The sequence below is a fragment of the Lissotriton helveticus genome, chromosome 10, assembly GCF_964261635.1.
Source record: "Lissotriton helveticus chromosome 10, aLisHel1.1, whole genome shotgun sequence".
In the NCBI taxonomy this organism is placed as follows: Eukaryota; Metazoa; Chordata; class Amphibia; order Caudata; family Salamandridae; genus Lissotriton; species Lissotriton helveticus.
In genome coordinates, this window is record NC_136071.1 from 230,066,371 (window position 1) to 230,079,960 (window position 13,590).

The window sequence follows — 13,590 nt, forward strand, 5'->3', positions numbered from 1 at the left end:
TTTGCATATAGCTAGTGTCTAACCCAGGGTGGTGTGGAGTGCAAAAAAACGATGGATTTAGGCCCAGATCCTTGTACTGGGGTGAATGTATGACATTGTTCTACATTCTGTCCATCAACTGTGTTTTTTGCAATTTTCACCCCGAGTGGGCTGGGTTTGCTCTGACGTGAGTCCCAGGCTCTCCACACCACTGGAGTCAAGCTATCCAGGCTGAATGAAGGCTGATAGCCAGAAACCGGTCCTTGGATGCTTGATTCCGGTCTGGGAAAGACATGGCTTGGTAGTTCGGACTGGACTGTTCCCATGAGGCACAGGGTCAGAGCTGATTTGCATATAGCCAGTGTCTAACCCAGGGTGGTGTGGAGTGCAAAAAAACGATGGGTTTAGGCCCAGATCCTTGTACTGGGGTGAATGTATGACATTGTTCTACATTCTGTCCATCAACTGTGTTTTTTGCAATTTTCACCCCGAGTGGGCTGGGTTTGCTCAGACGTGAGTCCCAGGCTCTCCACACCACTGGAGTCAAGCTATCCAGGCTGAATGAAGGCTGATAGCCAGAAACCGGTCCTTGGATGCTTGATTCCGGTCTGGGAAAGACATGGCTTGGTAGTTCGGACTGGACTGTTCCCATGAGGCACAGGGTCAGAGCTGATTTGCATATAGCCAGTGTCTAACCCAGGGTGGTGTGGAGTGCAAAAAAAACGATGGATTTAGGCCCAGATCCTTGTACTGGGGTGAATGTATGACATTGTTCTACATTCTGTCCATCAACTGTGTTTTTTGCAATTTTCACCCCAAGTGGGCTGGGTTTGCTCAGACGTGAGTCCCAGGCTCTCCACACCACTGGAGTTAAGCTATCCAGGCTGAATGAAGGCTGATAGCCAGAAACCGGTCCTTGGATGCTTGATTCCGGTCTGGGAAAGACATGGCTTGGTAGTTCGGACTGGACTGTTCCCATGAGGCACAGGGTTAGAGCTGATTTGCATATAGCCAGTGTCTAACCCAGGGTGGTGTGGAGTGCAAAAAAACGATGGATTTAGGCCCAGATCCTTGTACCGGGGTGAATGTATGACATTGTTCTACATTCTGTCCATCAACTGTGTTTTTTGCAATTTTCACCTCGAGTGGGCTGGGTTTGCTCAGACCTGAGTCCCAGGCTCTCCACACCACTTGAGTCAAGCTATCCAGGCTGAATGAAGGCTGATAGCCAGAAACCGGTCCTTGGATGCTTGATTCCGGTCTGGGAAAGACATGGCTTGGTAGTTCGGACTGGACTGTTCCCATGAGGCACAGGGTCAGAGCTGATTTGCATATAGCCAGTGTCTAACCCAGGGTGGTGTGGAGTGCAAAAAAACTATGGATTTAGGCCCAGATCCTTGTACTGGGGTGAATGTATGACATTGTTCTACATTCTGTCCATCAACTGTGTTTTTTGCAATTTTCACCCCGAGTGGGCTGGGTTTGCTTAGACGTGAGTCCCAGGCTCTCCACACCACTGGAGTCAAGCTATCCAGGCTGAATGAAGGCTGATAGCCAGAAACCGGTCCTTGGATGCTTGATTCCGGTATGGGAAAGACATGGCTTGGTAGTTCGGACTGGACTGTTCCCATGAGGCACAGGGTCAGAGCTGATTTGCATATAGCCAGTGTCTAACCCAGGGTGGTGTGGAGTGCAAAAAAACGATGGATTTAGGCCCAGATCCTTGTACTGGGGTGAATGTATGACATTGTTCTACATTCTGTCCATCAACTGTGTTTTTTGCAATTTTCACCCCGAGTGGGCTGGGTTTGCTCAGACGTGAGTCCCAGGCTCTCCACACCACTGGAGTCAAGCTATCCAGGCTGAATGAAGGCTGATAGCCAGAAACCGGTCCTTGGTTGCTTGATTCCGGTCTGGGAAAGACATGGCTTGGTAGTTCGAACTGGACTGTTCCCATGAGGCACAGGGTCAGAGTTGATTTGCATATAGCCAGTGTCTAACCCAGGGTGGTGTGGAGTGCAAAAAAACGATGGATTTAGGCCCAGATCCTTGTACTGGGGTGAATGTATGACATTGTTCTACATTCTGTCCATCAACTGTGTTTTTTGCAATTTTCACGCCGAGTGGGCTGGGTTTGCTCAGACGTGAGTCCCAGGCTCTCCACACCACTGGAGTCAAGCTATCCAGGCTGAATGAAGGCTGATAGCCAGAAACCGGTCCTTGGATGCTTGATTCCGGTCTGGGAAAGACATGGCTTGGTAGTTCGGACTGGACTGTTCCCATGAGGCACAGGGTCAGAGCTGATTTGCATATAGCCAGTGTCTAACCCAGGGTGGTGTGGGGTGCAAAAAAATGATGGGTTTAGGCCCAGATCCTTGTACTGGGGTGAATGTATGACATTGTTCTACATTCTGTCCATCAACTGTGTTTTTTCATTTTTCACCCCGAGTGGGCTGGGTTTACTCAGACGTGAGTCCCAGGCTCTCCACACCACTGGAGTCAAGCTATCCAGGCTGAATGAAGGCTGATAGCCAGAAACCGGTCCTTGAAAGCTTGATTCCGGTCTGGGAAAGACATGGCTTGGTAGTTCGGACTGGATTGTTCCCATGAGGCACAGGGTCAGAGCTGATTTGCATATAGCCAGTGTCTAACCCAGGGTGGTGTGGAGTGCAAAAAAACAATGGATTTAGGCCCAGATCCTTGTACTGGGGTGAATGTATGACATCGTTCTACATTCTGTCCATCAACTGTGTTTTTTGCAATTTTCACCCCGAGTGGGCTGGGTTTGCTCAGACGTGAGTCCCAGGCTCTCCACACCACTGGAGTCAAGCTATCCAGGCTGAATGAAGGCTGATAGCCAGAAACCGGTCCTTGGATGCTTGATTTCGGTCTGGGAAAGACATGGCTTGGTAGTTCGGACTGGACTGTTCCCATGAGGCACAGGGTCAGAGCTGATTTGCATATAGCCAGTGTCTAACCCAGGGTGGTGTGGGGTGCAAAAAAACGATGGGTTTAGGCCCAGATCCTTGTACTGGGGTGAATGTATGACATTGTTCTACATTCTGTCCATCAACTGTGTTTTTTCAATTTTCACCCCGAGTGGGCTGGGTTTGCTCAGACGTGAGTCCCAGGCTCTCCACACCACTGGAGTCAAGCTATCCAGGCTGAATGAAGGCTGATAGCCAGAAACCGGTCCTTGGATGCTTGATTCCGGTCTGGGAAAGACATGGCTTGGTAGTTCGGAATGGATTGTTCCCATGAGGCACAGGGTCAGAGCTGATTTGCATATAGCCAGTGTCTAACCCAGGGTGGTGTGGAGTGCAAAAAAACAATGGATTTAGGCCCAGATCCTTGTACTGGGATGAATGTATGACATCGTTCTACATTCTGTCCATCAACTGTGTTTTTTGCAATTTTCACCCCGAGTGGGCTGGGTTTGCTCAGACGTGAGTCCCAGGCTCTCCACACCACTGGAGTCAAGCTATCCAGGCTGAATGAAGGCTGATAGCCAGAAACCGGTCCTTGGATGCTTGATTCCGGTCTGGGAAAGACATGGCTTGGTAGTTCGGACTGGACTGTTCCCATGAGGCACAGGGTCAGAGCTGATTTGCATATAGCCAGTGTCTAACCCAGGGTGGTGTGGAGTGCAAAAAAACGATGGATTTAGGCCCAGATCCTTGTACTGGGGTGAATGTATGACATTGTTCTACATTCTGTCCATCAACTGTGTTTTTTGCAATTGTCACCCCGAGTGGGCTGGGTTTGCTCAGACGTGAGTCCCAGGCTCTCCACACCACTGGAGTCAAGCTATCCAGGCTGAATGAAGGCTGATAGCCAGAAACCGGTCCTTGGATGCTTGATTCCGGTCTGGGAAAGACATGGCTTGGTAGTTCGGACTGGACTGTTCCCATGAGGCACAGGGTCAGAGCTGATTTGCATATAGCCAGTGTCTAACCCAGGGTGGTGTGGAGTGCAAAAAAACTATGGATTTAGGCCCAGATCCTTGTACTGGGGTGAATGTATGACATTGTTCTACATTCTGTCCATCAACTGTGTTTTTTGCAATTTTCACCCCGAGTGGGCTGGGTTTGCTTAGACGTGAGTCCCAGGCTCTCCACACCACTGGAGTCAAGCTATCCAGGCTGAATGAAGGCTGATAGCCAGAAACCGGTCCTTGGATGCTTGATTCCGGTATGGGAAAGACATGGCTTGGTAGTTCGGACTGGACTGTTCCCATGAGGCACAGGGTCAGAGCTGATTTGCATATAGCCAGTGTCTAACCCAGGGTGGTGTGGAGTGCAAAAAAACGATGGATTTAGGCCCAGATCCTTGTACTGGGGTGAATGTATGACATTGTTCTACATTCTGTCCATCAACTGTGTTTTTTGCAATTTTCACCCCGAGTGGGCTGGGTTTGCTCAGACGTGAGTCCCAGGCTCTCCACACCACTGGAGTCAAGCTATCCAGGCTGAATGAAGGCTGATAGCCAGAAACCGGTCCTTGGTTGCTTGATTCCGGTCTGGGAAAGACATGGCTTGGTAGTTCGAACTGGACTGTTCCCATGAGGCACAGGGTCAGAGTTGATTTGCATATAGCCAGTGTCTAACCCAGGGTGGTGTGGAGTGCAAAAAAACGATGGATTTAGGCCCAGATCCTTGTACTGGGGTGAATGTATGACATTGTTCTACATTCTGTCCATCAACTGTGTTTTTTGCAATTTTCACGCCGAGTGGGCTGGGTTTGCTCAGACGTGAGTCCCAGGCTCTCCACACCACTGGAGTCAAGCTATCCAGGCTGAATGAAGGCTGATAGCCAGAAACCGGTCCTTGGATGCTTGATTCCGGTCTGGGAAAGACATGGCTTGGTAGTTCGGACTGGACTGTTCCCATGAGGCACAGGGTCAGAGCTGATTTGCATATAGCCAGTGTCTAACCCAGGGTGGTGTGGGGTGCAAAAAAATGATGGGTTTAGGCCCAGATCCTTGTACTGGGGTGAATGTATGACATTGTTCTACATTCTGTCCATCAACTGTGTTTTTTCATTTTTCACCCCGAGTGGGCTGGGTTTACTCAGACGTGAGTCCCAGGCTCTCCACACCACTGGAGTCAAGCTATCCAGGCTGAATGAAGGCTGATAGCCAGAAACCGGTCCTTGAAAGCTTGATTCCGGTCTGGGAAAGACATGGCTTGGTAGTTCGGACTGGATTGTTCCCATGAGGCACAGGGTCAGAGCTGATTTGCATATAGCCAGTGTCTAACCCAGGGTGGTGTGGAGTGCAAAAAAACAATGGATTTAGGCCCAGATCCTTGTACTGGGGTGAATGTATGACATCGTTCTACATTCTGTCCATCAACTGTGTTTTTTGCAATTTTCACCCCGAGTGGGCTGGGTTTGCTCAGACGTGAGTCCCAGGCTCTCCACACCACTGGAGTCAAGCTATCCAGGCTGAATGAAGGCTGATAGCCAGAAACCGGTCCTTGGATGCTTGATTTCGGTCTGGGAAAGACATGGCTTGGTAGTTCGGACTGGACTGTTCCCATGAGGCACAGGGTCAGAGCTGATTTGCATATAGCCAGTGTCTAACCCAGGGTGGTGTGGGGTGCAAAAAAACGATGGGTTTAGGCCCAGATCCTTGTACTGGGGTGAATGTATGACATTGTTCTACATTCTGTCCATCAACTGTGTTTTTTCAATTTTCACCCCGAGTGGGCTGGGTTTGCTCAGACGTGAGTCCCAGGCTCTCCACACCACTGGAGTCAAGCTATCCAGGCTGAATGAAGGCTGATAGCCAGAAACCGGTCCTTGGATGCTTGATTCCGGTCTGGGAAAGACATGGCTTGGTAGTTCGGAATGGATTGTTCCCATGAGGCACAGGGTCAGAGCTGATTTGCATATAGCCAGTGTCTAACCCAGGGTGGTGTGGAGTGCAAAAAAACAATGGATTTAGGCCCAGATCCTTGTACTGGGATGAATGTATGACATCGTTCTACATTCTGTCCATCAACTGTGTTTTTTGCAATTTTCACCCCGAGTGGGCTGGGTTTGCTCAGACGTGAGTCCCAGGCTCTCCACACCACTGGAGTCAAGCTATCCAGGCTGAATGAAGGCTGATAGCCAGAAACCGGTCCTTGGATGCTTGATTCCGGTCTGGGAAAGACATGGCTTGGTAGTTCGGACTGGACTGTTCCCATGAGGCACAGGGTCAGAGCTGATTTGCATATAGCCAGTGTCTAACCCAGGGTGGTGTGGAGTGCAAAAAAACGATGGATTTAGGCCCAGATCCTTGTACTGGGGTGAATGTATGACATTGTTCTACATTCTGTCCATCAACTGTGTTTTTTGCAATTGTCACCCCGAGTGGGCTGGGTTTGCTCAGACGTGAGTCCCAGGCTCTCCACACCACTGGAGTCAAGCTATCCAGGCTGAATGAAGGCTGATAGCCAGAAACCGGTCCTTGGATGCTTGATTCCAGTCTGGGAAAGACATGGCTTGGTAGTTCGGACTGGACTGTTCCCATGAGGCACAGGGTCAGAGCTGATTTGCATATAGCCAGTGTCTAACCCAGGGTGGTGTGGAGTGCAAAAAAACGATGGATTTAGGCCCAGATCCTTGTACTGGGGTGAATGTATGACATTGTTCTACATTCTGTCCATCAACTGTGTTTTTTGCAATTTTCACCCCGAGTGGGCTGGGTTTGCTCAGACATGAGTCCCAGGCTCTCCACACCACTGGAGTCAAGCTATCCAGGCTGAATGAAGGCTGATAGCCAGAAACCGGTCCTTGGATGCTTGATTCCGGTCTGGGAAAGACATGGCTTGGTAGTTCGAACTGGACTGTTCCCATGAGGCACAGGGTCAGAGCTGATTTGCATATAGCCAGTGTCTAACCCAGGGTGGTGTGGAGTGCAAAAAAACGATGGATTTAGGCCCAGATCCTTGTACTGGGGTGAATGTATGACATTGTTCTACATTCTGTCCATCAACTGTGTTTTTTGCAATTTTCACCCCGAGTGGGCTGAGTTTGCTCAGACGTGAGTCCCAGGCTCTCCACACCACTGGAGTCAAGCTATCCAGGCTGAATGAAGGCTGATAGCCAGAAACCGGTCCTTGGATGCTTGATTCCGGTCTGGGAAAGACATGGCTTGGTAGTTCGGACTGGACTGTTCCCATGAGGCACAGGGTCAGAGCTGATTTGCATATAGCGAGTGTCTAACCCAGGGTGGTGTGGAGTGCAAAAAAACGATGGATTTAGGCCCAGATCCTTGTACTGGGGTGAATGTATGACATTGTTCTACATTCTGTCCATCAACTGTGTTTTTTGCAATTTTCACCCCGAGTGGGCTGGGTTTGCTCAGACGTGAGTCCCAGGCTCTCCACACCACTGGAGTCAAGCTATCCAGGCTGAATGACGGCTGATAGCCAGAAACCGGTCCTTGGATGCTTGATTCCGGTCTGGGAAAGACATGGCTTGGTAGTTCGGACTGGACTGTTCCCATGAGGCACAGGGTCAGAGCTGATTTGCATATAGCCAGTGTCCAACCCAGGGTGGTGTGGAGTGCAAAAAAACGATGGATTTAGGCCCAGATCCTTGTACTGGGGTGAATGCATGACATTGTTCTACATTCTGTCCATCAACTGTGTTTTTTGCAAGGTGCGGTATTATAGGCATAATGCCGAGGCGCATATTTAAGAATTTATTTTTAGTTGACTGTGTGAGGCCTATTTTTAGATATTCTTGTGGTTTCAGGGCATTATAGTCTTTCAACACGACCCATCCATGGGCCCTCTTAGCCAGGGTGGCTTTATCCTCTATGGATGAAATCAACTTGGTTACTTTCGTTACCACTTTTTTAAAGGTTTTAAGATCAGTTGAGGTTTGTTAGATCCAAGATCTCCAATGAGTCTTGTAGATATTTCCTTCCAGGTGAATGTCTCTACTGGATAATTCGATCCAGAGATGGGCGTTTAAGGATCCGGGGTCGGCGTCTCTGATTTTCCGCCACGTTTTGATATATGCCCCCCTTCTCTCCACAGTTTGTTTCTGAAGCCCGAATTCAAGGCGAATTTGAGCGGGCGATGTGTAGGTGGGTAGATGGAATATTGCCCTATATGCGTGACTGATGGTGTTGTCTAATGTTGTGGCGTCTTTTCCTTGCAGGGAATCTCTGCCATACGTGAGTTATGTGTATTGAGGAACCACAGGGTGAGTTGCCTCAGGGGAGCGCAGGGTGACGCGCCCCAAGGAACGATTGGGTAATTGTAATGGAGCACTGGCTCATGTTGAGCATAGAAGCATTCATGGGCTTATTTACAAGCCCCTTGGGGCAAATTAGCGCTCAGGAGCATCACTTTTGTGACGCTCCGGAGCCGCAAATTAGACCATCATATTTACAAACCTCCAGGGGGTTATTTACAAGGAATTGGCGTAGGTCAGAGCTGCAAGTCATTTTGCTGCACTGCCCTACCACAATTCGAAAGGGCAAGAATGTACCGTATTTACAAGAAAGGGTGCATTCCTGCCCTTTCTGCCTGCACTAGCGCACAATTTGTAGCCGAGCAGCAACGTTGGCACCCTTGAACCAAGTTGTAAGGATGTCTGCGATGTTTGCAGGATTTTTTTGTGCAGGAAGGCACCTTCCTGCACAAAAACCATCGCGAGAGGCAATTTCCTTTTTCAATGTGTGCTGCCGAAGTCAGCACACGTGGAAAGAGGAAACGAGGAGCAATGTACACATTTCTCCTCGTTACGCCTGCTCTAGGGAGGCGCAAGGTTCTGGCACTGCCCCAGGTTTACGAGATATTGTAAATCTGGGGCAGCGTCGTAATCATGGGGCAGCATCAAAGTCCCTGGGTGTTGCGTGGAAACACCCACGGTAACACCCATGGAATGCCTCTTTGAAGCAGAGTAAGGCAACGCAGCGGCTTGCGCTGCCTTGCCTTACTCCATATCTACGAGGCCATGAAAAGCCTCATAAAGATGATGGTCTAATTTACGCTTCTGGAGGATCACAAAAGGTACACTCTGGAGGCACAAATCTGACGCAAGGGGATTGTAAATAAGCCCCTGAGTGTTTTGTAAGTTGCAAAAGCAGCTGTCTACACTCTACAGCAGGCTTCTCCAACATGTTGATTGCGAACTACCAATTGCTCGCAGACTGTGTTGCAGTACTCGCTGTCTGGAGTTCCAAACTGTTTACTTTTGGGCCAATCTGCAATGATGCACTTAAAACACTGGAGCTTATGTACAAGCCCCTTGCGCCGCCGGTACGTCACTTTTCCCCAAATTAAAAGTGACGCACGAGTGGCACAAGGGGCTTGTAAATAAGTACCACAGTGAGCTTGGTTCTGGGAGACCAGGCTGAGGGTGCAGTGGCAGGATTCATCCCACAATCTTAAGTACACAAATTTGCTGCTGCTTCCTCCTAAAAAGCTGAAAATATATGTCTCAGCACACATTGTTTGTAAAACTCTCTGACAACTACTCTGAAAAGGTAATACTTCAATTACTTCAGTCATTGACAGCATCACTACATTTGAATTTCTTTTCCTTTCTTTCTTACTGTTTCTTTTCCTTTCTTTTTTATCTTTTTTTCTTTTCCCCTTTCTTTTCTTCTTTCTATCGTTCCACCCTTCCTTCTTTCTTTCCTTTTGTATCTCTTCCTTCTTGCTTTTCTTCTATCTTTCTCTTCTCTCCTTGGTTGTTCTGTATTTGTTCCTTTCTTGCATTCTCAATTTCTCTTATTCTTTCTTTGCTTCTTTTGATCTCTTCGGCATTCCTTCTTTACTTTCTGTCACTTCTTTTCTATCCTTGTTGCCTTTTTTCTGTCCTCTCCTTTTTACCTTTCACTTTCTCCTTACTTTTACATTTTTATTTATCTCACCTTCTTTCCTTAACTTCGTCTCTTCCCCTTTTTAGTCATTCATTCCGTTTCCCCATCTGCTTTACTGCTTCTTCCCTTCCTTTCTCTCAGTCTCTCCTTAAATTATTTCCTTCCCTTAGCTCATTCTCTCCTTTATTCCTTCTTGCCCATCCTTCTCTTCTGTTCCTTTCGTTTGCGTATTTTCTTTCATTGTTGGAGTTCTTGGACTTCGCAAAAGGTAAAGTAAAACCTGCCGGGCCATGATGCAAGAGATGAGTTCCTGTCATTGGATGTCCCATGATTGAGATATCCTTGAATAGAAAATCTTGTGGAGTCGCTTTTAGACCACATCAGCCTGTGCATTCATGAACTGCAAAGAGTGGAGGGTGGAGAAGACAGAAATCCGCAGAAGGTGAAAGCTCGGGGGGGGGGGGGGGCTGCAGCAGGGACACCTCAGGTGCTGGGGCGGTGGTGGGTCACCAAGGTCCTCAGTCCCATCCTTCAGTTTCTACTCTAGCTTGAGGATGGGGCTCGGGAGTTTGTCAGTGGGAGGGGCTTGCTGCAGAGCGGAAAGGGGCCTAGTGCCGAGTAGTAGCAACAACTTACCAACCGCCCCTGAGCACTTTCTCTGCAGTTGGCAGTTTCCAGCTGCTGAGAAGGGCCACTAAAACTACATTTTATTTTACACTTTGCAAGTTGTGCACTAGGGAAAGTTTCCAAAATACAAAAGGCATTTCCAAAGCAGCAAGTCACCCGGGTTTGTAACTAAGCACATCTACGTTTATTTGCAAAATATGTTATCTACAAGAGCAGGCTACAGAGAGAATTGCTCAGCAAGTGGGTAGATCAGGGAAAATCTCAAGGCTGTATTCTTGGTTGACTGTAACTCTAAACGGGTTAGAATATTGAAAGTGAATAACGTCAGCACCACTTTATATGGTTCCATTGATTAATTTACAAAAAGAGAAAAATAGTAAACAAAGCACCATTAGTGAGTGACATGATGTTCTTTGCCTTAGAACTCTTCGCTGATCCCAAAACACCCCTTTGAACCTGACCTCCATTGGCTCTGAGGTAAAGCAAACACACCTGGTTCAGGTAGTAGTACGTTTCCGCATCCTGGAGGTAGAACATTTGTTTCTGCTGCGAAGGAAGGCCCGCCAGCATCTCGTAGAATATATGGTAGTTTCTCTCATTTTTGGCCTGAAATGACAAACAAAGTTATGTTATTTGTTGCATGATTTTCATACCCTGCTGTTATTTTCCATGGGCAGCTTATGGCTTCTAAGAGCTGGAATGAATGGCTCTACCAGATGTACGTCCCACAAATAATGTACAAGTCTACCCCTGGGGTGCGGGAGGGGTTGACGGCATGTGGTGCAGGCGCAGAAGAGCCCCCACTCTGCTCTGTCTAGGCCCTGAACTTGGGGAGACAAATAAGACAGGATAATGGGAGCCATTCCAATATGGCTGCCAATGGGAACGCACTTATTTATGATGGGCGCTCGTGTGTGCTGGTTGATATCCACCCATTGGGCCGCCCTGTTTCTAAATTCGCATACATTATAGGCAGTGCATGAAACCCAGGATGCCAGATGGCAATGTTAGCCAAGACAACCCACAGTGCTACATGGCCACAACAATGGGAGGGAAGGGTACCAATGGCCAGTCACAGAGCAAAACAAATATGGCTCTCCCTTTTATTCACTGGTCATACAGAATGAGGAAGAAAATAACCTACAACCTTACCTGAAAGACGATTCTTGATTTTTCAAGAAGGTATTGTGAGGTTATGGCACCGCAAATCACACCCCTAAGAAAGAGGCACAAGTTTAGGAAGAAACTCCTCAGACTGTCATGCCAAGCTCGGAAGAGCCACAATAGACATACATGTTAGTACTTGAAGATAGGCTAAAAGACATGGCACGGACAAAAAGACAGATGAGCAGTCAGGACAATATATGCAAAATACTCATAAACCGAGGGGCCTTGTTAAGAAACTAACACTACTGCTACCAGAGATGGTACTGTAATGGAATTCACAAAGGGCTTTCAAATCTCTTGGCAGTGCTTTAAATGGACGCACATTTCCAATGGGAGTCTACCCATGCTCTTCCGTTAGCAACGCCTGTCCATTTGCAGCATTGCTGTTGCAGATCTTCATATGCTGGCTCTGACTGCAACGCTGCTACAGACGGTTGTGGCCCACACACAGTCCATCATGATGGACCTTTGTAGGCTCAGCAGAAAACTTGTCAGATGTTTTTGCGAGACATGGCGTAAAAACGTAATGAGGGGCCCATGAGACACTTGTCACTTTGGGCCAGATTTTCAGAACAGTCAAGGATGGGAAACATCCTTTACAACGCAACTTTTACCACGCAGTGGTTTTACATCGCAACTTTTACAACGCAAACCATTACAACGCATTACGCTGGGGGGCGCTCTAGGATAGGGAATAGATTTAATTTACTATCCAACACCTTCCGTAGTGTCCACGGGGACTGGAGTTGGAATAGTAAATGAAACTATTCACTATCCAGCACCCCAAAGCGCTATGCGTTGTAATGGTATGCGTTGTAAAAACTGCGATGTAAAAGCATGCGATGTAAAAGCATGCGTTGTAATGTCATACATCCGTCAAGGATTGCAGCGCTACAGCCACATTTCTGCGCTGCATTGCATGACAGGAAGGGAGCAGGAGAGCGATTTATCTACAGAGCAATGACTCTCGCCTCCCCTCCCCCTAGCGCCGGCGCTGATTTTAGCTGCCCTGCACCAGGCACACACCTTAGCGCCATAGTGTCTAGGTGTGTATGTGTGTGAGTCTACCATAAGTTTTGTACTGGAAGAGTACCCTTCCTGTCCAAATTACTGAGCTTAATTTGTAACAAAAAGAGTACCCCTAATAACGTTTCCTATATCAGGGTAAAAAGACTGTATGTAAATAACTCTACAGGAAACAGCTTAAAATGTGGACCAAATAACTTTGAAGAGAAGTGCACAAACCCAAGGATTATAATTCAATAGAAATATATCTGTACATTCATTAAACAGCTGACGATAACATGTATCTTAAATATACATGTTATCGTCAGCTGTTTGATGAATGTACAGATATATACATATGTTTCATTGTTTTATACTCTATACTAAGTTTCTGAATAAATAAATTATGAATTTCTATTGAATTATTATCCTTGGGTTTGTGCACTTCTGTTCAAAGTTATTTGGTCCACATCTTAAGCTGTTTCCTATAGAGTTATTTACATACAAAATACTGTGCTTAGACGCACTTTCAAACTTTTCCTACTTTGTATGCGTGCTGCACAGTGCAGCATACATGCAAAGTAGGAAAGGAAAGGAGAAATAAAAACATTTCTCCTTTTAACGCCTCTTTTCAATTGGAGTCAACTTTTGGCGCTAAACCCTGCCTACTACTCTTTGTGGATGGGGTTTTTTCGTCAAAAGGCATGGATGGTTGCTTGAGAATGTCCAGGTACTGCCCTCTTGGTGCTAAGTAATGCAAAGCAGTGCATCGTGCGGCTTTAAATTACTTTTAGGGTACTTTCCGGTGCAAAACGGGCCTCATTTACAATATTTTGACGCACAGCAGTGCAGCAAGCTTTCCTGCTACGCTGTCGTGCCTCAAAAGAAAAGAGCATGAATGCGCTGTGTCTACAAGATATGGCACATTCCTGTTCTTTTCCCCTGCGCTGGCGCACAATGGGCTGTCATGCGCCAATGGAGGC

At 47.5% G+C, this 13,590-nt stretch overlaps 1 protein-coding gene across 1 annotated transcript in view; it reads right to left on the reverse strand.

Annotated features, from left to right (window-relative positions):
* Positions 1–13,590, reverse strand: part of MYO15A (myosin XVA) — a 1,426,381-nt gene that overhangs the window by 1,272,870 nt on the left and 139,921 nt on the right. Inside the window, exons 8-9 of the mRNA XM_078662701.1 lie at positions 11,588–11,651; positions 10,928–11,041 (exon numbers count right to left, since the gene is read on the reverse strand). Coding sequence (XP_078518827.1) covers positions 10,928–11,041; positions 11,588–11,651 — 178 coding nt within the window. The remainder of the gene's footprint in view (positions 1–10,927; positions 11,042–11,587; positions 11,652–13,590) is intronic.